Genomic DNA, 26,174 nt, shown 5'->3' with positions numbered 1-26,174 from the left:
TTTGGAAAGGATGCTGACGAATATGCTTATGTTTCTGGGAGAGAATTAATATCCATGTTTGTTTGCTAAAGCCCTACATAGAAAAACACACTCAGATTATTACCCAGACATTCAGTCAGCAAACATAGCTCTGATGAACCTTTGCTCCGTTTGGCTTTGGCATTTTAATCCATTTTAAATTTTACCTTTTAAATTTTGCTTTCTGAAAAGACTTGCATATATAACATACTAAGACTTGTCATTATATTGATCAACCAATGTTGACTGCAATAGTTTCTAATCAGATTTTTTAAAAATACATAATGAATGTATGGATTTCACAGCAAACACTCAAAATTTTAACAAGTATTTTTGTCTGGTTTCTTGTGAAAATATCTCAATACACTTGAAATAAGACAAGACTAACCTGGAAGTTTGTTCCCATGTTACAAGTGAAACAATACACCAGTGTAACTAGTACTTTTTCATCATTGTTAAGGAATTATTGACTTGAAACAAGCTTGCATAACTTGCTTAAAAGTTACGTGTAAGTTAGTTTTGTCTCAAGATATTTGAGCTAGAGACTATACTAAAAATACTTTTGTGTTTTAGCAGTTTTGAATCTGAATCTGACAAGTAAAATTAGACAAATGGAATGGACTGGACTGATTTTAAGTGTATTTGGATCTATATAACTAGATATGCATTGACTTTGTTTGCCTTGTAAAGTGTTTTCAAAATAGTTAGATTATTGCTTTCTTGTCTCAGATATACTATAAACACTAGTGCAAAAAAACAAAACAAAAAAAACTAAACTAAATTTCTTTACCTAATTCGGCCTGGCAAAAGCTATTCATACAGATTTACATATTTAGAAACTTTAAAGTATGAAGCTGAAATGATTTTTTTTTAAAGAAATACACATTTAAAGTGTAGTGTCCTTTTGCATTCATTTCATACCCCTTCATTATAAAACTTCCAGCAGAGATAAACCGTTCAGGTGGGAGAATGTGTTGAAGGGACAACTTTTACTCTACAAATCTCGCTTTTATAGACGAGCGGCAAAACAAACAAACAAAAAAACATCCAAATGCCAAAAGATAGTCATAGTAAGTCCTGTTTGCAGTTTCTCACAAGAGCGAAGGAGAGACAGAAGAAGGACGTTGGGTCAAATGAGACAAAAAAAATAAATGCAAAACAGTTAACGGTGGTGGGAAACTAGCAATACATGTCAGCCTAAACACAACATGGTGAGGAGTGCTGGTGGTTAAATTGTATTGTGGGATCGCTTTTCTCTAGTAGGGACAGAGAAACTGGTCAAGGAGCTAAATTCAGGTCAATCTCGTTTGAACTTCCCAAACTCATGAGAGATGGGGTTGAGTTTTACCTTCAAGCATGACAAGAACCCCCAAACATACAGCAAGAGCTACAGCTGGAAATACTGGATCACACCATGTTCATCATGTGTTAAAACGAGTCGAGAATCTGACAACCTGTGACCAGACTTCAAATATGGTGTTCATCCAATCTGACTAAGGTTTCGCTATTTTGCAAACAATAATGGGCAAAATTTTCAGTTTGATTGCACAGCTGGTAGATACATCCCAATGCACTTATAACCTGAAATTATAACCAGATGTGATGTGCTTCTACAAAACACGGAGTCAAGATGGCTAAATACATGTGCACGCCATACTTTTCAGATTTATCTTTGATTTTTTTTGTAAACATATATCCTTCACACTTAACTACAGTATGCTACATTATGCTGATCTATCAGATATAATTTCAATAATAATAATAATAATAATAATAAAAACATTAAGTTTTGTGGTGGAAATTTGATTAACGCTCCAAAAGTTAAAGGGATATAAGTTACTTTTGCGGGACATTTTAATGAGAATGTATCACACTGGCTGTTCTTTTTTGCTCAGATTATTGTAACCAGGACTGTGTTTCATTGTTGCTCTTATGCTATTTTATTATGTATCTGTTTTATCCAGACCGTAGTACAACCCAAAGAGCGCGGTGTGGAGTTTGTTTGAGCTCTGCAGGAGAGGCGCCGTGCTGGATGGCAGGGGGAGCCAGGTCTCTGCAAGACGTGGGAGACCTCCATCAAGGTAGAAAGTTTTAGCACGAAGCATGCCGGAAATGGCAACAAAATCAAATCCCGCACATTTTGGTGATTTAAACAAAAAGCGTAGCAACTAGCAGAAAATTAAAGTGACCAAAGATCACAAAAAAAGCATCAAACCTAAAAAGCTAAATCAAACTTTGAGCGGCTTAAGTGTTAAGAGGCGAATGAAAGAAAATCTAACAAATTAAGGAGAATAGAAACGGCTTTGGTTGATCCAGATTGATCAGTGCCATGCGCCATTAAATAAACTTGTTTGTGTGTGTGATAATTTGATTTTTGGAATGACATTCATTATGTTTATTTACCTATCCAGCTTTATTTTAATGTTTAAAAAAATAATATAATCCATTAATAAGTTATTTAATACTGAAATCTCAATTCAACATTTTTTTAGTTCATAAAAAAGTTTATTTCATAACTTTATTATAAAATAAAGTTTCTCACTATGATCTTTCAATAACTTTTTTAAACCGTCAGCAACATTGAGACTGATTCTGATGGGTTCATCTTGTGACATAATCATGAAATAATTAAATAAATACTAAAATAATTATGTTTTTGTTTTACAAATAATAACAAATGAGAGTGATATTATTAGTTATGTAATCAGTTTTTAATCATTAAAACATAAATACAAACAGAGAATGTTTGTTTATTTTTTATTGTTTGTTTAATATTTGTATTCACAATTGTATTGTTTATTTTGATGTTTATTTAAGGATTTATTTACTCGCGGAACGGTGCCTTTGGCCCTCCGTAAGTCCTTGCCGTCGACTTTTACTTTGAAAGCAGAGAAGCGGAAGTAGTGTGTGTAATGCGCGTGCGCTGCCTTTGTGGTGTGGAGAATATGCATACTCTCAGATTTAAGAGGGGGAGGTTTGCAGCTGCCCGGGACTCTCTCGTTGTGGAATAGCATTTATCTGCCAGGAATGGTCAAATAATATTTCTCAGGAATAATTTTAGAGCTACTTTGCCTTCTGAACATCTCAACACGGAGCGGACTTTTCTTCCTGGGTGTCTCGTTGGCGTGAGTTGGAGAAGTTTAGGACGCAGTCTCTACAAGTGAGGAGCGTAGATTTCATCGCGTGCGAGACGTGTTGGGATAAAGGGACTACAAAAAAAAAAACCTGCTCTCGCTTAGTTTCTTCGGACCTGATTAGCTTAGGTAAGACACAGCAAAATGTACTAAACGGAATAACAAGCCGAACTTAAATTATTGAAATCACAAACATCAACAACCAAAAAAGAAACCTTTTTTTTAAAAACAGTTTTTTTCGCCCTGAGTTGGGGCCACATTCTTTTCGTCCATCGCAAAAGTTTGCCTGAGATATGCGCAAACTTGTTAGCTAAAGCTCGACGCGGCAGAGCTTCGTTAACGGACCCAACTTTAAAGGCTGGATACTCTTTTTTTTTTTGTAGTTTTTTTTTTCTCCCTGGAAGTTTTCCCACATCCAATCTCAGCTCAGGACTCTTCTCTGCTCCTCTGACCAACTCTGGCTGTTTCACAGCTCCCCGCCACCAAGGTGAGCTGCTAGTTTTATTCCCTCTCTCTTTGATTCGGCTTCATTTTACTGTTTGTTTACCTGTTAAAGGGGTTAGCCATTGTTTTGTCGCGGGCCTAAGTTAATGCTATTAAAGAGACTTATTTGCTAAAAAACAGAGGGTTGGAGAAAGGGCGACTGTCCTTGAGATAATATGCTTTTGTTTGCAAAGTATGTCTTGTTTTAAGAAACTTATTTTGCCTTGTAAGATACACCTTATCAGTGGATTTGATTGCAGCCACACTAGATCCCTCTTTCCCATGCTTTTAAGTCAAATTGTAACTTTTTCAAAGAAAAGTTTTGCATCAGTCCTGTTGAATCTAAAGACTGAGGCACTTTGTTTTTTATACAACAGAAAACGAGTTTGATTCTCGTATCCTCAAACAGTCATGGTACTTTTCTGCTTGAGAATGAATCACAAACAGGCTAGCTGGTTTAAAATGTCAGTGGATGGCTCTTGTTGGTCAGTGTAAGATCTGTAGTGAAGGCTGGGCTTGATGTTATGTAGAGCTCTAAATGCGGTGTTATAAAAGGAGAGGGAGAGAAGATGTGTGGTTTGGAGAAGAATCAGCATCTCTGCTGGGAGTTCATCAATAGAAGGCGGTAGTGTTTTTTTTTAGCATATAAAAATAATTGAGGAATAGTTTTAACATTTATAAACTGTGTTCAACATAAACCATGTTTGAGTGCAGTTCTGGTTCTGATAGGTGTATTTGTCAGAAATGTGTTCCAGCCTTTTTAAGGCTTGATTTGTTTACCCCTTTTTTTAAGCATATGGTGTCTGTCTTGTGTGGCGAAAAAAAAAAAAAGAGGTTTGAGTGGCAAACCAAATGGCAGAGTGTCGGATGCCTTGTAAGCTATTGTCTTTACATTTCAGTCTAATCACATGACACCTGATATGGAGCTGGTGTTGTACCCCTGTTACAGATTGTGTGGCTGCAAGGTAAAAAAAAAAAAAAAAGAAGCAGGAAGGTGTCTTGTTTTTGTAAAAACAGTAGCCTCGGGTGGAATGGTCTGATGCTCCTGGGTCCTCTGGGCTGCAGGCCGGCCTGTTGCTGCTAGCTGCAAGCCCAGGCTGAAGTGGAAAAGGGTGGGGAGGCAGGGGGTACTGAATCGGGGAGCTGAGGAATTTTATGCATGGGTGGCGGTGAATGGTAATTATGGTGCGGGCTGTGTGATGGGTTAGGCCTGTAACCTTTGTCTTTGTATAATGAGAGCAGCTAAATGTGTCATGCATGTCCTAATCAGTTTAGTCTAACCCCTTTTTATTTCTGGCTGACGTCCAGGGAAATACTTTGATCGCTTCAGACGGAGGATCTTACCAAAACGAGTAGTGATCCACTGAAAGGATTCTCAGTCAAATGTGAGTTTTGTAGGTTTGTAAACTTTGTGTTGAAGCCCCGTGTCTTATTTTTAGCACTTCTGCACGTTGACGGCACCGAACAGCAGACCTCTTTGAGTTTTCATGGATTAAAACTCGTATCTAGAAAAAGTTTATTAAAAAAAGTCAAAGTTGATTTTTTTTTTAAATTAGTTTCCAGGAAATGTTGGCAGAAAGTAAAGGATGCTGCTAAGAAAGCGCAGGTCACTACATGCCACATTCCTGTCTCAGGCTCCTTTTAATGGTGCTTATCTGCAATAAATGGCAGTATAGTTTCTACAAACAACAAATTGCATAAATCCAACTTGTTGAACGAAGATATTTGCTTTTCAAATTAGAAACAATCACATAGTTGATACAAAGTTCCATATAGGCAATTCTTGGCTCATATTTGTTAAAAGTTCAAGAGTCCTCATCATGTCAAATTTCAAATATGAGCATTTATTTGAATTCATATCCATTACAATACATTTAATTTGTTTACTGAATTAATGTAAATCTGATTTGTTGAATCATTTATGCTGCTGAAAGTTATTGATAGGACAATAAAGCTAAATGTCCTAAATGTCCGTTCAGAAATGTTTTTTGTAATTGAAAATCACTGGGGCAAAACTTTCAAAAGACAAAGCGTGATCCATTTATAGATTTTTAGTTATGTGTGAATAGTTTCCACAGTACAGCTGGGCATTTATTGGAGCATTGACTCTTCTAGTACAAACAAATACTGAATGCAGAAAAAAAACAACTCCATTTTAAACTTACATCTGTACCTAATCCTCTATTTTCCCTAAAGCTTATAATATTTCATTTTCTTTTATGCACTTATGAGATGAAACCCACATTTTTATGCTGCAATATTCACCTCTAGTTCCCATTTGGAGAGTTAATGATCAGATAATCATCAGACAGGGACCTATATGAACTTCTACAGGAAAGGCATTCTACACTTTCAGTGTTAAGGTCCAAAACCACACAGGCCTCTTGGGTCAAGATGAGTATTTTCCAGGAAACCGGTAGCAGGTGTCCACGTTTAGCTCGTGCTCCCACCGGAGGGGAACATGACTAAGTATTCTGTCACCCCTTTAAAGATCCTACTTTAAATATGGAGAGCCGGTGAAGGCCGGTGAAGCTGCTCCGCTGCGGTTTCCTCCTGTGTGGCACCAGAGACGCTTGTCTTGGAGCATTACCAAACATTGACTCACAGCTTACAGAGCAGCGATGACCAAGCTTCTTTATCCCCTTCGGACCCCCCTCCTTGACCCAAGCTCAGCTGCTCCAACACTGGGCCATTCTTGGAAAGTGAAATTGAATTGGTTTTGAGGGGAACACAATGAGTGTTTCAGAGAGGAACATTCATAAAAGCGATTACCTCCAAAAGGAAACCACAGCTGCCTCTGGGCTGAGACTTTATGTGTGCAAACGTCAATCAAGATGGGTGTTTTTTTGTTGTTTGTTTGTAACCCTGATTTTGTGAAGAAGTTATTACATTTTCTGGATGATCTCAAGCTTGAGTTTCTTCAAAATGTCAATGGACCAAATCTCATTGTGGAAATGATGATTTTATGTTTACTGTACAGGCTGAATGTCTCCCTTTTTATTTATTTTTTATTATTATTAGTATTTCTTGTAAGCGGTTTTAAGGGGGCCGGGGAACGAGGGGTTTATGCGTGTTGGTTTGGGCGAAGTGTTAAGCTGTGTGGACAGATGCTGCTGAAGTAATGATCCAAGCAGATGTGGCATGATGTTCCTGAGGGGACCAGGAGTCCCTGTAAGCCGTTCAGCTGAACACAAAATGGGAAACGAGGTAGAATTACTGGCTTTAAGTTCAAAACTTAACCATGTCCTTATCTTTCCAAAGCTATCTGAGCCTGCTGCAGTTTCTTATCTGTGTTTTGTACCTTCATTGAAAAGTGCAGACAAACAGAATGTTATCTTTTTTTTTGAGGGGGTAAAGAAATCCTTGAGTGACAAGAATATTTGCTGTTTTGATAATAATAGAGTGGATGGGTTGGTATAACAACCGTGTGAGAAAAGTTAATGAGAAATTATTACCATTGTGTATTTAAAAAAGATGGACAATAGTTCCGACTTCTGTTAAAGTTATTTAATATTGATTGGTAGAGTTCAAATTCTGTCATTTTTATTTATTTTTTCCTTTTGTGCACAAACATGCTGCAGTTGGCTGCTTAACACATTCGCTTCCTGTAAGAAAGAGCAAAGCAGACTAGAGTTCAGACGAATATAAGGTAGAAAAAAGACGTTCATACAGTTTTGTTTCAGCTAGAAATCTGATTGGATGCTGTCTTAACTTTACAAAAAGCAAGTTCTGCTCTAAAAGACAAAAACTTTATGAAATGGTGACCTCAGTACAGCAGCTACATTTAGTAGAGAAACTGTACTGGTAAGTGGTTCACAGAAATGCAATCAATCCCATTTTTAAATGTAAAAACAGCACGGATTGATGGCGTTAAAGAGGCCTGGTGGGCCGGCCTGTCAGTCAAACCTCTCTCACAGGAGAGCAGGAGAGGACAGTGGCTGATTTGTGTACATTTGCTGAAGTGGATAAGATCGGCTTCACATGCAAGTATCAACCGATCACCGATCTCCCAAAGATTTAGGAATAAATTGGCCAATAAATCGGTGCACCGCTAGCTTCCAAGCATCATCACATGCACTTTTTCACAGTAACAATAAACAAAGATATCCGCAGCTGTACATTGTTTCAACTATGTTTGTAAAATAGCATTAACTTTAAGAGTGACGGCTGGAGTTTTTGGTGACAGGAAATTTTTTTGAAAGGTTGAATTTTTCCTTTGCTAGCTTGGATTTGGTTGCTTTGTTGTTGGGAGACATCTGAATAGCAGTGTGCAGCTGTAGGTGAACCACAGGCTGTGTGGCATCACAGTAAGCTCAGTGCAGCCAAAGAAAACGGGACATTCCTTCACTTTCATTGGCACCTCATAAAAAGGACTTTCTCTTTTTTTTTTTTTTTTTTTGTAGCGATATAATGGAAAATCTTCAACTTTGTAGCCATAACTTTTTAAACTTTTTACATCCTTGGTCTGGATCCCAGTAACTGGTTTATGTCTAACATAGAGTTCATATTACTGGGATATTTCAGCTGTGGCCCTGGACAGAGTTGCATTTCACGTTGAGACTCCTGCAGCATGATAAAAATAAATGTCTTTTTGCTTTGATAATCCTCCATCCTTGTTTTACTGTTTTTCCAGATATTGGTTTTAACTAATTTTCTTTCGTTTTTTTTATTTTTATAGTGTTGTGCTGTGAATGACGTGCAGCTGATGTCCCAGGCGTCTGAATGGAGCTCCAGTCGTGTCAAAGCCGCCGGTTGTAGCTCCGTCAGCAGGATGCTGATGAGACCAAGTGCACTTCTGCTTCTGACTTTCTTCACCCAAGTCTTAAGGACCCATTGCCGGCCTGCTAACACAGATGAAGGTATGTTTGCTTCATTTATTTATTTAGTTTTGTACAGTGCTTTCTTTCCGTGCCCCAGTTTAACTGAGACCGACTAATCTTTACTGTGGCCTTAAGGAGGCCGTCCATTGATAAGCACAGCTTTGTTGTTGGGATAGGAATGTAATCCCAGCACGCCTTGGCCTTCGCAGAAGTCCGGTCTGTAGCGTCTCTGTTCGCTGACCACCCCAGTTGTTTTTTGTTGTTATTGTTTATTTCTCCTTCGTGTGACTTTGCGTTAAATGAGAACAGCGCTGTTTTCTCTGAGCTTATTAGCAATTACTTCACAACAAAACTAGCTAGCAGAGTTTTGTCTTATCTTCCTTTTTTTTTTTTTTTTTAAATTACAGTAAAGAATTTTGCCTCATCGGTTCCACGAGTTGAACTTTGAAAAGAGGAAAGAGGCGATGTAATCAAATCCTTAAAAATGTGTTCCTTGGCCTCGGTCCAGCAGTGTAATAGCCGCCTGGACTCGTGGGTAGATGGGCTGTTTATGCTCTGCACTCGGAAGTGGAAACCAACAAAAGAATATGATAAAGTTCAGCGTTATAATTGAAGTCGTTGGGCAAGAGGGTCTCTCTCCCCTTAAAATAAACTCGGTGTGGCTGCGTCGAAGGCAGCAGTGGGACAGGGAGGAGTAAATGACTCCCATGTGTAGCCCGAGGGCAGCTCCACTGCCTAGCAGCCGCTGCTTCTCTCCTCCTTTTGTAATGAAAAGGTATTTGTTGTCACTAAGAGGAGTTTACTGCTCTGGAACTATAAATTAGTGTTTTTAAAGAAAGGGTGCTACTTTAAACCTTCCCTTATTCTCAAGGTTAGGTCTTCTGAGTGGAGCGTTTGTCTTGTGAGGTGAGTCATAAATTTTCACTCGACTTGGGGAGGGGAAAGGAAAGGAGTCTGATGCTTTAAGACTCCACCCAGCTCTCGCCCGCCAAATGGCCAGGTACTATCTCTGTGTCTATGCTTTTTTTTTTTTTTTCTTTCTCCCCCTCTTCCCCCTCTTGACATTTTGCTTGGGAATCCTTCACTCCCTCCTGGTCCCCTCCACCTCCCTGCTGGGTGACGGATGGCTTCAGCTGTCGACGGACAATCGCAGCCGAGGCATTTGGTTACGTTACTTTTGTCTTTGTCAGATGACAAAATGTTTTTGTGGAAATGCTTTTATTTATGCAAGTTGCATTGTTTTGCTGTTTTTGGTTTGTTTGTTGTGTGATGTTCCCATAAGAAAAGAGCAAATTCAAATTTAGTTAAACAAATTCAGTTCATTCATGTTCTTGTGGGAGGGGGAGTCACAGCCATTCACACAGGTCCAGCCTTCCTAAACTTTCCTGCTGTATGTTTCTGAAATCCTCATTTCAACCCTCTGCTATCCATCTGAACAAAAAACAAAACAAAACAAAAAAAAAACACCACTCTTAGGTTGTATATGACCCCTTTCCCCCCATATCTTTACTGATTCTTATGCAAATGATAAATTATTGTTTTTGTCTGGATATATTCTGCATTACATTTAATCTTTCCAGCTGTAGTCTAGAGACCTCTATCCAGTGAAAAAAAATATATGTACATAAAACAACAATAAACAAAAACAATTTATTTATTGCTCCTGGCTGACATCAGCTGTTTGGGAACTGAAATGATGTTGCAATAAACAACTAGTGTGACAAAATTATACTCCAGGCTTGGAGAAACTGAATGCTTGGTACTTAAATAATTAGCTAAGATTCATTGGCGTCCAGACAATTATCGTGATGCACATATTGCGAAAAATTTTACTTGTCGCAATAAGCAACAAACCAATTAATCACATGATGAATTTAAACAAGCTCAATAATTTCCATTTGCATGATTTATTGTTTTTCTCTTTTCTCTCTTTCTACCAAAAACTGGGTGACAAAAATCTTCAGTCTGATGCTTTTGGTCCCAACTAAACCTTTTTTATTTTTTTAAGGACAATTTTGTTTACAGAGACTTTATAATTAATTTCATTTATTGTTTCTTTTATTTATTTTGGATATTTAAAATATTTTCCATTTCCAGTATTAAATGCTTATTAGAATTTAAAGTTTATTGATTTTAGATAATATGTTCTTGCATTAATAAGCCTATATATAACTATGAATTGATTTATAACTATATCAATTCAAAATGGTCTCACAACAACATTACTGTTTATCACAATAACTTCTGGGACAATTTATTATCCAGCAAAATGTGTTATCACACCAGGCTGACGTATAATTTTATTAGTTTCATTTAATTGTATACCACTAATTAAATGAAACCTAGTTTTAAAACAACTATATCACACACATTGCATGGGCTCCCTCTTATATAAAGGGGGATTTAAAATCTGCCACAAAATCTTTAGTACTAAAATTTACTTTTCAAGTACTTTTTATATCAATTTATGTATTGTTGCTTAACTTCTTAAAAAAACTAAACTCTCACTATGACTACATTCAAAATGAAATAAGCATAAAACTGTTGAAATTGTCATCTCATGTGCCACACTTATTCCATAGATATTTTCCGGTTTTTGAAAAGACAAAATATCTTGATGCTCACTGACGGCTCTGCTTTTCTTTTTCAATGTGACAGTGATTATATCTGGCTGTAGAAATCTGTGCTTTTGGTTTTGCTGCGTCTGAAGACATCATGTCGAAGCTAAATGTAGTCGAGCTCATTTGAATGACACGGTAACCCTTGTAGCTGTCCCAAGTGCTAATCCATGCTGATTGTCTGTGGCTCATTTAAGAGTGAAAAGGTCCTCCACTGGAGTGCTTTCACCAAGAGCACTCTCTCTCTCCCTCTCTTTCTCTCTCTCTGAATTTTCTGCTGATTGCTATCGCGCATTGTTTCGGTGTTTTTGCTTCCTGTTGGCGTTGGCTTTTGTCGAATCAGTTCTTCCCTGCACGTCGTTCGCTGTCTTCACCCTAAGGTAGTCATATCAGCAAAAACAATGATGATAATAAAGCAATAACTTTGCTTTTCTATGTACAGTAACTGTGTGCCTACTAGCTTGACGTTTCTAAAATCTGCCATCACTCCAATGAGGACAGGAAATCCCAGAGGTCATTCAACCAGCATATTGCTTCCTATGTTGCAGCCGGAGAAAGTTCAGCTGAGTTAGTTGATCCTTCATCCCCTCCGCCCAGTCGCTACACACTCTGCGCTCAAAAATCCCTCTCACGGTTTTTGTGATTACTTTGATTACAAACGATGTCCGTCACTCTTAGTAGATGGTTGACTGCCTCCAAGTCAGAGCATTCCAGGTGGATTGTTTCTGAAACCGGTCTTTAATCCGTTTTTAATCCAATCAGAGTTGCAGCCAGATTAGCTGAGATTAAACATGAAGTTTAAAAACTTTGCTCTTATGACGTGATTTTTTTTAACAGCACCTTTTTGCTTGAAGTTGAATGTGTTGTCACAGTTTGCTCTTGCTTTAAGGTGACGGTCTCTGAACGCTGAATGATCCTCCTCTTATAAAGGAAGAAGCCAATTTTATGGGTGTTTTATGACACCTGGAGTCAAGATTAACAGCTGGGAAATTGACACCGTCTTATCAGTGGTGTCCCCATTGAATACAGACAAAATATATCTGACAGCTGTCACAGTCTTTGGGTTTATGGTTATGCCCTGGTCACTGATGTTATATCAAACCATTTAAAATTGTGCAAGCAATCCTGGGATCCCTCTGGGAAAACGGTCCATAAAAACCTTTTATCTCACCCTCCACTCAGATAATCTGAATTGAAATTCGTTTGAGACTTGAACCGCTTTTATTTATTTATTTTTTTATCATTAATTTTGGTGTCAAATTAAGTATTTACAAAAAGAAGCGCACAAAGAGTGCTCTACACAAATTGGCAGTGAGTGTATATTGGAGAATGTTTCCTACAGTTTGTGTAAATGATAATAGTTTAATATGTGACTTGAAACTCGTTTTTGTGTTACAAATCAGGACTTAAAACACAAAAACAATTTCTGAAGAAACAATCTTTAAGCAGATATTTCTTCCTTTTCACCAACATTGTTTGCAAGGATTCAGATTTAAGTGCTGCGAGTGTTGCCAATGTTTACCCTTTTCTTTCAGGCATTACCTTTTCCAGCTTTCATTTGTAGCGTCATGGAAACAGACCAAACGAGACAGATGTGGAAAAACGTATTAAAAATGGCTCCACTTGTTGTGTTTACTAGCACAGAAAGCAAAGTTGCGCGCTCTCAAAGTGAACCTCTCCATCAAATTTCTTTTTTTTTTTCTTAATGATCCCAATTTTTATTGATTTTTCCAATCTGCTTGGATGCACAAAAAAACTCCTCCTCTTTAACAAAACCTCCTTAAAAATATGTTTGTTTCTTGACTAGAAGTGCAAACAAATCTAGAAAATCAGCTTTCGCTCATGTTCTTTATCTGGAAAGCCTCTTTGCCATCATCCTAATCAAAACATTACTATTATTCCCAGTCAGAGGAAAAATGTGGATCAAATCAAATTGCACCTAAATCTGATAATATTAGACTTAACTATAAATATTTAAATGTAAGCCAGTTATTGAAACAAGAATATGTCTGCTTAGCTGAGATTGTGATGTTTTTTCCCCCCTCAGCAGATCTCTATCAGTGCCTGAATAAGTTTCATTCAGACCTGTCCAGCTTGTAGTTATTTTGGTTCTTCTTGAGTGGATGGTGCCTTTTTTAAACTTGCAAATGTGTGATGTAATTTGTGATCTTTCTCCCTTTAACTGCCTAACAGAGAGCGGCCTAAAGTCTGCCTCTTCCTCCTTCCCTGCGCTGGTTCTGGTTTTGAGGAGAAAGTTGATCCTACCCCCTGGCCCCCTTTTCCTGCTGGGATTAAGGGCCTGTCAGACATATGTGATCCAGGAAATACCTTTACTAGGCCCAAGTGGGGTCACCATAGCAACTGGCACTAGAACCTGCCACTGCAGGCCCCGCTCTTACTCGCTCCTGTGCACATGCTCAGTGGCCTGCTCTCCCCGTTCCCTCTTCCTCTGTATTGTTTGAAGTCCTTTGTTGTCATGGTGGGAGGGATTAGTCTGGCTTGCGGATGTTTTCCTCATGTTTTTTTTTCTTTCTCTGTATACATGTGCTCTCTGGTTTTGATCAGGGGGAAACGTGTTCAAGAAGAATCACACAATGTACTTTGGAAACGGTTCAGAGTAATCTGATGCTGGGGATTGTTTACGACTATGGTATTTGATTATCTAATTCAATTTTTGGGATGATGGTAAAGGGGCCGTGTTGGTAATGGGGGGGGAAAAAGAGAGGCTGCGCTTTAGTGCCGCCTTAGGGGGACAGAGCTGAGTGAAATGGGAGGAAAATGAGGTTCAACCCACAAATTGTTGCTAGTTCTTTTTTTTTTTTTTTTTTATAACTTTTTTCACCAAATTGTTCAATATGACAAATAATGTCTAGGAGTGGTTTTATCCAGAGTATTTATATAGTAAAGGAGTGCAATCCTAAAGCAAGAATCATCAGCAATTTGGTCAGTGATTCTCTTTTTACCTTTTGTGTTACAAGACAAACAACACCGGAGTGATGGACAATGTGTCAGTATAATTGGTTTATCCCTCCTTCTAGCGGTCTGCTTAGTCATTTAGAACAACTGGGGCTCAGGTGTCTCTCTTCGTGACATCTCTCCTCCTTTCATTCCCATAATTGAATTTCTCCTCTCTTTCCCAAGGAGCTCCTTTTTTTTTCTGTCTGATATGGAGCCTTGACGAACTTGAGATGCAATTTAATTATGTGGACAGGTTATAAAGAAGTGGTAAATAGACACAAAGAAAGTATTTTGTTTGAAACCCATCTTGGTTTACAGTGGAGATAAAGTGTTGTTTTTCTGCAAAATGGGTTTCTCCATCACACAAGGTTAATGAGCCTTGTTGTTTGTATGCACAGAGGCATGGCTGGGAGTCCACACTGTGTTTTTGAACTTCTTCTGCAGGTGACTAAAGTGATCTTGATCAGTGCAGCTGGTAACCATGTTGTGCTTCCTGTGCAGTCTCTGTGGAGGCAGAGCTGTTCACCCTGTATCCCGGGAAGCGCCTGGATCTGAGCTGCTCTCCCAAGGACTCGCCCCACACCGTCAACTGGACAAAGGACCATGTCGTCGTCGTGGACGGAGAACACACACGCATTCGCAACGGCCAGCTGGAGATCGAGGCGGTGGAGCCCACCGACTCCGGCTTGTACGCTTGCACCACCTTTGGCAACCACAGCGTCTACTTTAATGTCTCAGGTAAAAGACATTAAAACAAAGAAAAAAATGTGCTGCAAGTTGTTTGATTTGATTTCTGCAGAAAATGGGGAAAATGTCCTACATTATCCCTATTTAGGCACCTGGAAAACCTCCATGACTGTGGATGCTGTTGTAGACTGAAAGTGCTTTACTTGTTGATTTGATTCCATGGTGCTCCTCTACCTTTGAACCTCAACATAAACTGGGATTAAATAAAATTTTAGATGTTGTCTGTGACTTTATTTTATATCTGGCAAAGCTGCGTTATGTATTCTGTATGTAACATTGCCTTAATTAATTCTCCCTCTTCTCTAGTTGATGCTTCGGCCTCATCTGAAGATGATGACGAGGAGGAAGAGTCTTCATCGGAGGAAAATAAACTGTTGACCAGTGAGAAACTGATGCGTAAGTTGCTGTATATAATCACCAAACCCACTGGTGGATTACTGACTCACCCAAAATGAGCTTCTGAGTAACGGTTACAGGCATGTGAGCTGAGTGGAGCACATTCGGTGAATGATTTCACTCTGAATCAGAGGATCTTTGCTGCCTCAATGACAGCTTTTATATGATTAATATGCCTGTGGTGATTAATCGTGGTTAACCTCAGATGTCCCTCAATTTGTCCCTAGTGCAATAAAGACACTCTGGCCTCCTCATCTCGTTGCTACCGTCCACTCAGCCCACTAAGAATCTGGCAGCTGCCAAGTATGGGAAGAATACCGACCCCGAGTCTGTTCTCTCCCTCTACCTTTCTCTCTCTCTCATATCCCAATGAAATTTAAACATCACCGTTTTATTCTACTGGCTGTTTCCTTTCAGGTTTTTTATTTAAAATTTTATTTGGTGGGTTGGTATGAGGGGTGGATCTAATGGTAAATGATCCAAAAATTCCTTGTCAGAATAAAAGTAAGATGGTGCTGAGATATCAATCAGATGTCAACAGAAAATCTTTGATGGACAAAATTGCATTTCATCCAGTGGCAGTTTGAACATGAAAGTTTTGATTGTATGGAATCACATTTATTCCTGCAAGTTAAAAGGTGTGTGCATCTAAAGCGTGCAGCTCTTGAGAGCTGAAAGTGCCATCACTGATGTAGACGTATTGGGGAAAATAAAATCCACAGAATACCCCACCAATCAGAAATACCCAGTGCTTCTTGAGACTCAAACTGCTACCTTCCTACCAGTTTTATTGTAGGGTGTAAACTATCTCATCTGGAAAGAATCCTGAGTCTCAGTTACAAGCCTGTTTTTGTGTGCATTCACATTGATTTCCCCCTAATTTGAACATTTTCTCTTTGGGATTTTTTTTTTTTAACTGCTGCGCAAATTGAAAAATTGTTTCTTTTTGTGTTAATTAGCAATGGCGCCACAATGGGCTCATCCAGAGAAAATGGAGAAAAAGCTTCACGCCGTGCCAGCCAGCAAGACGGTGAAGTTTCGATGCCAGGCCAGCGGGAACCCATCTCCCACTCTGAAATGGTACAAGAACGGGAAGGAGTTCAAAAGGGACCATCGCATCGGAGGCTTCAAGGTTAATAACTTTTCAAAATCTTCTTCGGCGCTTCCTGCGGACTCTCGAGCATTGTTCCGTTGAACCAAGCGTCACCAAAAGTGAGGATGTGTCTGTAATGTCATCTCCGCATTTGATCACAACCCCCCTCCCTGGAGTAAGAAACGCTTTCCGAGAGTGAACAGCAGTGGCAAGTTTCACCGTTGACCTGAGAAACAATGCAAGCTGAAACCCAATGCCCCAAAAAAGGAATGCTGTGGCATAGTTATACCTCCAGGTGGGCAATTCTAGCCATCCGTCTGGGTGAAGAATAGCACTGGCTGTCCTCATTCCAGGTGTCAGTGTTCGTCCTCTCTGTAATTACATCCATGCAGTTGTAAATTTACCACCGCACCTTCTGTATTTATACTCTGTGATTAGCGTTTCTGCTGGTCTCTTCGTTTATAGCCTGCCTGTATTCAAATACAGCAGTAACTTTTGACAAACTTAACATTGTTAGGCTTAATAAAACAATTCATGCCGGTCTCTGGATTTACTTAGCAGGTGCAGCAGGTTTGATTTGTGGGCGTGATCTGTACCTCGCTGCTTTACTACTTACTGCAAACGACATCATCATCGCCTTTTTATAGACATCCATGTTACTTATTCAACATTTCAGAACAGGATTGAGCCTTTATTTGCATATATTCAGTTTTATTTAACAACAGTTTTTGTTGCTTTTGAGCTTGTTTTTTTCGGAATAGTTGTATTAATGTTTGTTTCTACATATGGAAGAAAAATGGAGATGTCTTTTCCTCAACTTCTTTGGACGTTACTGAAGGAATTTATGACAAAAATGATCTTTTTAAGATTAGCATCATTACTCTGATGCCCACAGGCACATTTCTATGAATAAATGTCACTAGAAGAGACTTCTTTTTAAGTGAGTCACACGCTGACTTCATGAAGTGAATGGAAGAAACAGTCACGTTTTTTTATATGTAGCACATGTTTCACTTATGAAAGTAAAATATTGTTCAGAGGACAAGTTCTGCTACACCAGTCAAACTCTAAGTCTGCCTACAGTTATTTTTTTTAATCTTTTCACATCGTTTAACATCTTCAAGCTTGTGCTAATGCTGCACATATGATGGGTAAAAAGGAAGTTAAGATACTGCTACATAAACTGTAGTTCATTTAGCTCAGACACAAAGGAAGAAAAAAACATTTTTTCCTAAAATTAAAAATATTTAATTTTAGGAAAAAACAAACATAGGCTGATTTTATTTTTAAATCTATTTACGACCACAATCTGCTGACATCAGTGACTGTTTTGTGTTAACAGATGACGCATTAAAGTGAAAACTGCTATAAAAGAAGACATTTGCTCAACTAAAGTTATGATAATGAAAAAAAAACACTTTGTTGTAATATCCTTAGGAAAGAACTACATAAAGTAGTTGTTCATGCACAGGTGTAGAATGCGTGTTCACAGTGTAAGAAGTAATCATCACCATCTCCTGTCACGGTGAGGCCTAATCCAGTCTCGGGCCGTGCTTCCCTGCTTCCCCAGAAATCTCCATTTCCAGCTGGGACATATTCAGGAGTTTCCTCTTAGATGCCTCCCCTAAACTCTTGAATGAGCCGGCCAGCGGACTGAACCACCTGGCTGCATCACCTCCTTTTTTGTTGTTGTTGTTGTTTTTCTGTTCTTTGGGTTACGGTGCAAAGGTCTGCATAAGCAACCAAAGGACGTCTGCCATCCGTCCCACTCTCTCACTTTTATGGCATCGCTCCTATTGTTCATATCGTCTGCATGGAGTCGTGCAGGAGTGATGGAATAATTTAGACCACATGTATATGAAGCCAAGCACAACACATCTGGCAGCAGGCAGCTGGACTCCTTCATTGCATTTCTTTGCTAAATGAGGGAGACTGTATGGCTCAGTCTGTGTATATGGATGTTTGATGTTGCCATTGCCTTAGAGGTTTGCTGGCTAATCACACACTACCGGTCTTGGCAGATTTATGGAAGAAAAATTATAACATGTCCTGGAAAAAGGAGCCAGACATCAGTTGGTGCTAATAAGACAGGTTGCATATAAAAACGTACACCTTTTTCTGTTTTTTTTTTTTTGGGTGGGGTGGGGTGGGGGGATTGTTTAGTAGGACATGAATCTGAATATTTTTAAACATTTGCTACTGTCTTGAGTCTTGTTTGTTATTTTAGAGTATTTTTAAATGGTAATCAGTTGAATATTTCCTTTCCCTTTCTTTCAGCTACGGGACCATGTGTGGACCATCATCATGGAGTCGGTCGTTCCCTCTGATAAAGGAAACTATACCTGTGTGGTGGAAAACCAGTATGGCAGCATCAATCATACCTATCAGCTGGATGTAGTCGGTAATATCTTAATCTTTGATTTACCGCTCCTGTTGCTCCGGTCGTATAAATCGATTAGCCAATCAAACATGCTCCCGACAGCACAGGGACGCAGTCGCAGTTTTGATGAACTGCAGTCGTGTTTACTTGTTGAGTGATGGATGCGGGTAGAGCGGAGAAGTGATTACTCCTTATGGGCCTGCTCTCTGACTCGCTCTTACACCACTCGCCTTATAAATCAGTCCCACTTCCTCCGTTGTTGCTGTCCCCTGGGCTCTCCCCCCTCCCAAATCTCCCCTTCCAGCTTAAGTAGAAGCTCAGAGCCTGATGAGCTTTTGGATTGGTTCGGTATGGAGAAAGTACAGTCACAAGAGGTTACTAAGTACCACAGTACGTCTCTGTCACAGAGGCCTGCACAGTTGACATCCGTCCGGTTTCTTTACTTGCGTGTTTAGATTAGAAATGTTTTATTGAAGTGGAGCCACAAGAGAGCTTAATTTTAGATGCAATCTTTGTTAGCAGTCTGGGAATTTTAAATGCATGTAATTAAAAAAAAAAAACCTGTATTCATACCCCTTGATCTTTTTGTTTCTGTTTTGTCACATTAAAGACCTTTTATTCAGATTTTATGTGATGGAGTAACACTTAGTAAAATATAACTATGTGGTATACATTTGCTTAAATTTGTTAGTACATCTCTGAACCACTTTTCACTAAATCCACAACTTGAATTACTTCATATTAGGTTTATATATAAATAACTCAGACTCAGTCAGATTGTGTAGGAAACATCTTTGAATGTTTTCAAGTCTCATTAGAGATTCCTCATTGAAGGTCCCTACCTTCATACTAAGATTTATTTGCCCCTCTGCCGTGTCGCAGAGCGCTCTCCCCACAGGCCGATCCTGCAGGCCGGCTTGCCAGCCAATCGCACCGCAGTGGTGGGCAGCGATGTGGAGTTCGAGTGCAAAGTGTTCAGCGATCCCCAGCCTCACATTCAGTGGCTGAAACACATCGAGGTCAATGGAAGCCGCGTTGGACCTGATGGTTTGCCCTACGTTCGTATCCTGAAGGTAGGAGCCAAGCAGGCTTTTCTTTCTTCCACAAAAATATTTTGTAGTTTTGTATGATGGACACAGGGTTCCTATGCTGTTTCTGAAAGCATGAACTTGGACTATTTTTAAAGTATAGATGAGGTTGGAGAAAGAAAAACCAAATTATCAAAAAAATATTAGGATTTCCAGACTTTATTTGCTCCCCCACTATCTAAAAGTCATCAGTTAATCCATTATTTTTTCCATCTATCTGTTAATCTATTTTTCCATCCGTTTGTAGAGCTATCCATCCATTTGCTCCAAATGTATTATTCTGCCCATTCTTTTGTCCGTCCATCCATCTGTGTCTGTCCATCTTTCCCTCCAGCTACGCCCTCCCGCTGTAGAGATATGGACCATGACTTTGTGGTGAAAGAGTCCTGTAGTAAAGTTTGTTTTTCTAAAATGTCAAAATAGGCTTAAAGGAAATGAATTGTCTGGAAACACTGCAAACATACAAAACCTTACCAAGTATTTTTGGTCTAGATTCTTATTCAAATATCTTAGTAACCTTGAAATTAGATTAAACTCATTACTAAAACCAAAAAGTATGTGGTAAGATTGTGTTTTTGCAATGAAAGTATTGAACTTTGACTTTGAGCAATGTGTAGGGACCCTGTGGACAATTTTTCATCAGCCTGCAACTGCCTATGAAATAAGTATTTGTTTGACTAGCTTGTGTCTGAAATGATTCTCGTTGCGCTATCCAGTGGTCAGTGTTGTTTACAGTTTTTGTTTTCTTGTGCTGCACCTGACATGTTTCTGTTTCTAGCATTCGGGGGTCAATAGCTCGGACGCTCAGATGCTCACCCTCTACAATGTGACTGAGGAGGAGGGCGGAGAGTATATATGTAAAGTGTCCAATTATATAGGAGAGGCCAATCAGTCGGCATGGCTGACTGTCATCAAATATGACCCCTCAGGTAACCACCACGCAGCAGGGACAACACACGGGAGGCGTCTCTAGGACCACCTGGAAAAACTTAGAACCTGAGACAAGCTCAGCTGTTTCTCTCCTCCCTCCATCCGTTCTGCCCGCCCTCCCTCTCTCCTCAGTGATCCTGACTGTAAATGACGCTATGGAAAATTCCCAGCAGAACAGTTGAAAGTGTTTAGTCCCAGGTTGATGTCGGACCCACTCTCATTTCTGCCTCATGCCTGTGCGGTGCCCTCCTAATAAGGGCCTCTCCTGCCTTCTTCTATTACTCCTGCTCCCTTGCCCTTCAAAGTCCTCTTTACACGGCTCACAAACTTTCTCTCTCTCCCTCTCTCTCCCCCTCTCTGTCTGTGCACGTTTTTTTCCTCCTCTAATTGTGACCCTTTGCTTATCTGTTTCCATACCTCCCAATTGTCTGTCTTGAGTCCTAAGTACGCCCTGTTCTGCTGCGGAGTCTTCCATGCCCATCTCTTGCATGCAGAGATGAGACGAAGGTATTTTAAGTGGTGATGGTGTGGCCCAAAGCGAGGTTCAGCAGTGCAGACTCAGCCTAACAACCTTCTTCCACTAACAGATACTGGAGGGCTCTTCCTGACAGAGCCCCCTGTTGGGTCTCTGGGTGTGTCGCCTTTCTGGTAGATGGTCTGGTGTTGAGGAGGAGTACGCTCCTCTCCTCTATTTTTTTTTTTGTTTGATTTTCCTTCAGAATCCTAAACTCATGGTCCCTTTTCCCCTCTTGGGCCTTGCTGGGTCTACTTCCTTTATTTTCTAGACTGCTGGCGTTAACACCACGGACAAGGAAATGGAAGTCCTTCAACTGAGAAATGTCTCTTTTGATGACGCTGGGGAGTATACGTGCTTGGCGGGCAATTCTATCGGGTTCTCTCATAACTCCGCATGGTTGACAGTCTTGGAAGGTATCAGTGGTTCTGTCTCTCTCTCTTTCTTACACTTTATTTTATCATTTTATAATTTTTCCATCTCAAGCCTGGCTGTCCTCCTCCATGTTTGCCTGAATCGAGTCTTGTCTGACGACGATTCCAGTGACAAATGTGATGGGAAGCCGGAGCCTCCCTTTGAGCTCAGCATGACTCCAGCTCCATCTTAACTCTTAAGATGGGGCAGAGCACGAGAGGCATGCTCTGCTGTCTCTTCTGTTTGGGGGAAATCGGCAAATGCCAAACAGCCCCAAGAGCTGTTGAGAAAGTAGCAATACTGTTAAAGGGTGAGATGTCACCTAGAATTACATTTAATAGTTTATAGTAGGGGTTGTTTGGCAGCTGTGGTCAGATTTCACTTTGAACTCTTTCTTTCTGCTACTTAACGGGTGTTTGCATTTAAATTTGTATCAGGCTGATTTTCCTTGACAAGCGCTTCAAATGACATGTATTGCTGATGTCATTTCCTGCTGTGAGCAGAGTGGCTGGCTTTGATAATTGGCTCGCTGCAAAGGATGTGTCTCATTCCTCAGGATGCTGGAATGGGTCCTTCTCCAATTATCAAGCTGCTTGTCAGTCAGTCTTCTCACAGGTGTAACTCATTTGTGTTGCTGGTGTTGGTTAGGGGTGTAATGGTTGCACTTCAGTCAGTATATTTTGTTTGAGTTGCACATCTCAACATGGGGTCATTATGTTGCAAAAGTAGCGGTAATCTGCCGTTTACAGAAGACAACACCTCTGTTAGAACTGAGATGAAAAGATTAAAGAACAGCGTTCTTCCTGCTGTTAGCATGTGAGAGCTGTTGTTGTAAATAAAGGTTTTTTCCAATTCAAAATGAAAACAGAATTATGTAATACTTTAAACAAATTTTAAGAAATTTGTATTCACAATTAGCATAGTCCACAAACCTGTCACTACCAAGATGGTCTGTTTCCTTGAAAATGCATTTCTGACCTTACCGCTTAGATAAAACAAAAAACTTCCAACATTTCCAAAATTAAACGTGTTCCATTACAGATGATGAAAACTAGAAAAACAACTAATTATTTTAGCTCTTGATTATTCTATTGATTAGCTGAATTTAAAAAATGGCACATCCTGCAGATTTTTTATTTAACCACTTGAGCATTTTTTTTTTTTTTACAATATTACACATTGCGTTAAAAGGTGCAAATAAACACATTCCTTTTAAGTAAGAGGATGAACATTACCAAAATGCAATAACATTAATCTAGGGGATATTAATCTACTTGATCATTTGTAGCATCTGCAGGTTAAAAAAATCCTTTTACCATCAAAATGGGAAAAGTTCAGCCCTTCTGCTTGACTTAACATCTATACTGATCTGTTTATATTTGGATTAACAGAGTAATATTTATATCTATTTATTTTACAAAACTCAAAAACACTTGAGGTCTGGGTAGAAAATATTTACAGAAAAAGGTGTTTTTTTTTCTATTTTAAATGCAAAATGTATAAATTTTTGTACTTTTTTGGCTTGCTTGCTTCTCTGATTGTGTCCTTTTATACGATTAATCATTTCAGCCCCAATAAAAACTAAAGAATCCTGTGGCGTCTAGCTATAGAGTGTTTACTGATTGGAAAACATCTGATTTTTGAGTTTTTGGAAAGCGGTCAGGGCTGATCAAGCTGAAGATTGATAAGTTCTTGTCACGCTTTAACCTCTTTGCGCATCTATAGTTTTTTAATGTTAAATTGGAAATAAAGAAGGAACAATGTGGTTTTGTAGTTATGACTATTAGAGTTGGGATGCTTCACAAAATTCATAGTTCAGTTTAGGGATTTGGTGTCAAGTTTTTCCATGTTTGTCTTCCTAGTGCTCCAGGAATAACCCAATGGAGGCACAAGAACTCTGAACCTTTTTCTTCTAACCTGTTGGCCAGGGAGATGATTTGTTCAAACCTTCACAGTGTTCACTGGAGAACTTCTAGAAAGTGGTCTGCGTAACCCATGTTTCTGCATTCCCGTAGACATGAATGTCTCTTCAGTCGTCTACCTGTGGAGACCTAGCTTAGCAACCTCTCCATTTCTCGACGAGAAGAGTACTTTCCTCGGTTTTCCAACCTAAAGTACTAGAGATTCTGCGGAGAACTTGCAGCTGGGACACCAGCTTTACGCCTAATGCTTGAAGAGAACAAGGTTTTTTCCCTTTTTCAATTTTGGGAGTTTTGGACATTGCGGTTGACTTGACTGACTTCAATGCAAAGTAAGACCGTTCCATCTTACTTAGGCATTTAAATTAAAGGCTATTGTAAATTGTCTTTCTATTGCATGCTTGTTTCATGGTTTGCCGATTTTATGCTGTGATATTCTTATTTTGTTGCTTTACCGTTATGAGTCTGCCACATGTTGGACAGTGTGGATCCAGAATAATTGAATTCAGCGCTTCTGGCGCTCATTGGCTTCTTTGCCCTTCAACCTGTCCTTTCCGCGTCCTGTTTCTTCATCCGCTCATTAATCTGATTTTTATTCCCATGTTTTTATTAAATATATTGATTTTGTCAGTAGTAAGACTGTAAAGTTGAACTACTTTGTTAATCATTTCTAATCAAGTCTGAGAATTTGTCAGTGATCGATGGTTGTGTGAAAAGTTTGTTTGCCAGTGATTTGAATTCATTCCTTCAAGAGAAACTGAATTTGTCTCATGATTCCAGAGATGCTGAGGCCACAAGAGTGAGTTGATGCTGTTCACGCAGTTTTGAATACACAGACAGTTTTGATGGCAAGAGTTTTGCAAACAGGATTCTGATAACTTTCATAGGATAGTTTTGGTTGCAGATGCATAGATATTTGCATCAGGCTGCTCCATGTGTAGTTTATGGTTTTCCACACCCTGGTTTAACCTTCAGTTTTTTAATTGCTTATCATCAGAGCTTTGGATCTTCCTTTTGAAACTTGTGTGCCAGTCAGAATTAACTTGCACTTAATTAATCATTCAGCAACTCTTTGAGTGAATGTCTTGGAGATTTTGTGCTTTTTTCTTGTATAGTCCTATTGGCAGCACATACGCTAGTCTGCAAAATGTCGACAGCAAAGGTTGGGAGAAAACACCAGTCAGTTTGTTCAGCAATAACTGGATACCTTTTTGTAAATAATGTCTTATGTTGAGTATTCATTACCAAATTGATTTATGCAGAAACATGATATAGTAACTAAGTATGACAAAACCAAAACTACTACAACTAACAAAAACTAATAAAAATTAGCAAACACACTCTAGAACCAATTAAAACTGACTTGGATAAACAAAAAGCTTCTACAAAACATAACTAAACAATAGCTATCATACATCAGCACTAAATAATCATTTACAGATTTTCAGAAATCCCTTCTTCAGAAAAAGTGAATGGGAAGACATTAAATCTTCAATCATTTCTTCAGGCTGCTGATCAGAACACAAATCCAACTTTTTTTACATGCCAACTGAATGTGTTAGAAATTTCCATAGCCGAGGAAATTTCTAGGCTATGTTTGGTGAGACGATTCCTCTTGGTGTCCTTTCACAAGCGTCAGCTGGACAGGTTTTGAATAAATGACTCAGGGTTACTTTAATTATGAAAAATCCTGCCTCCCAATGCTTTAGGTTTGGCTTTTACTGCGGCTACAATGTCATCCAAATCTCGACCTGGTAACATGCGCTTGGCTGCAAAAGCAAATCCCTAAGAAAAACACCAAAAAACAGGCCTAAGATTTTAATCCCTTCCATTCCAAATGACGGTGACGTCAAAATAATTGAGCTTTACAACAGACTGAAATAACAGTGACTGAAATGTATTATTCTACTAAATCTTATTTAATTTTTAAGAGTTTATGGGTAGAACAAAACACGAACAAAAACTGTTTTCTCAAACGCTCCAAATTTGCGACTGCTTCTCAAACTAAATTATTACTGTTGTTTGTTTGTTTGTTTTTGTTTGATGAGAAGTGCAACCTATTACACCCTTTCTACTGGTATGAATAAATGTTGGTGCTTTTATCAAGTGGGAGGAAAAAAACAAGATCTGAATTTGATGGGTTTATTTTTTAATCTAAATACAATTTTTCTGTAATTTATTTGTAACGTATTGTGTGATGAGCAGCAAGTTACCAGAACCAACACACAACTCGTTTAAGATTGAAGCATGACAATCAATTGAATGCCATTTTAATTGAAGCAGAGCACAAACCTCACAATGCTTGTTGAGTTATATGTAAGATGAGACGTGGACTATGAAGTAAACATAATTGTTTCTAATGTAATGAACGTGTTTAAAAGTCAGATCCTTGGAACTGTAGGCTTTCATGGACAAATGGCCTCAGTAAACCAAGAAGCAATTGAACTTTATATGTACGTTTCTGTGCAGTTACTTTGTGTGATTAAACCAATACAAAGCACAGCGTGGTTGGGAGGTGGAAGGAAATGATGCATTCACCATTTCTTCTTCTTTTACATTAAAAGTTGTGTTGTGGATTTGTATTCGACTCCTTTTCATTTTTGATACTCCTAAATTAATTAGTTAATCCAGCCCTCGTGTATGTAATTTATTCCCAATATTC

At 39.0% G+C, this 26,174-nt stretch overlaps 1 protein-coding gene across 2 annotated transcripts in view; it reads left to right on the top strand.

Annotated features, from left to right (window-relative positions):
• Positions 1–2,931: 2,931 nt before the first annotated feature.
• The window catches only part of fgfr1a (fibroblast growth factor receptor 1a), a 31,977-nt gene continuing 8,734 nt past the window's right edge, over positions 2,932–26,174 (top strand). Inside the window, exons 1-8 of one of the 2 annotated variants that reach the window (XM_015003738.2) lie at positions 2,932–3,639; positions 8,314–8,494; positions 14,533–14,769; positions 15,085–15,174; positions 16,134–16,306; positions 18,545–18,668; positions 19,530–19,720; positions 21,451–21,595. In XM_015003738.2, the coding sequence (XP_014859224.2) occupies positions 8,341–8,494; positions 14,533–14,769; positions 15,085–15,174; positions 16,134–16,306; positions 18,545–18,668; positions 19,530–19,720; positions 21,451–21,595 (1,114 nt within the window). In that variant the 5' untranslated portion in view covers positions 2,932–3,639; positions 8,314–8,340. Of the gene's footprint in view, positions 3,640–8,313; positions 8,495–14,532; positions 14,770–15,084; positions 15,175–16,133; positions 16,307–18,544; positions 18,669–19,529; positions 19,721–20,513; positions 20,665–21,450; positions 21,596–26,174 lie in introns of both variants that reach the window. The other variant, XM_015003737.2, reaches the window with a different exon arrangement.

The sequence above is a fragment of the Poecilia mexicana genome, unplaced genomic scaffold (genome assembly GCF_051168715.1).
Source record: "Poecilia mexicana isolate PSO_F unplaced genomic scaffold, ASM5116871v1 scaffold_9, whole genome shotgun sequence".
NCBI classification, from domain to species: Eukaryota; Metazoa; Chordata; class Actinopteri; order Cyprinodontiformes; family Poeciliidae; genus Poecilia; species Poecilia mexicana.
The sequence above is the reverse complement of the archived record's forward strand: the minus strand, read 5'-3'. Positions and strand labels throughout refer to the sequence as shown.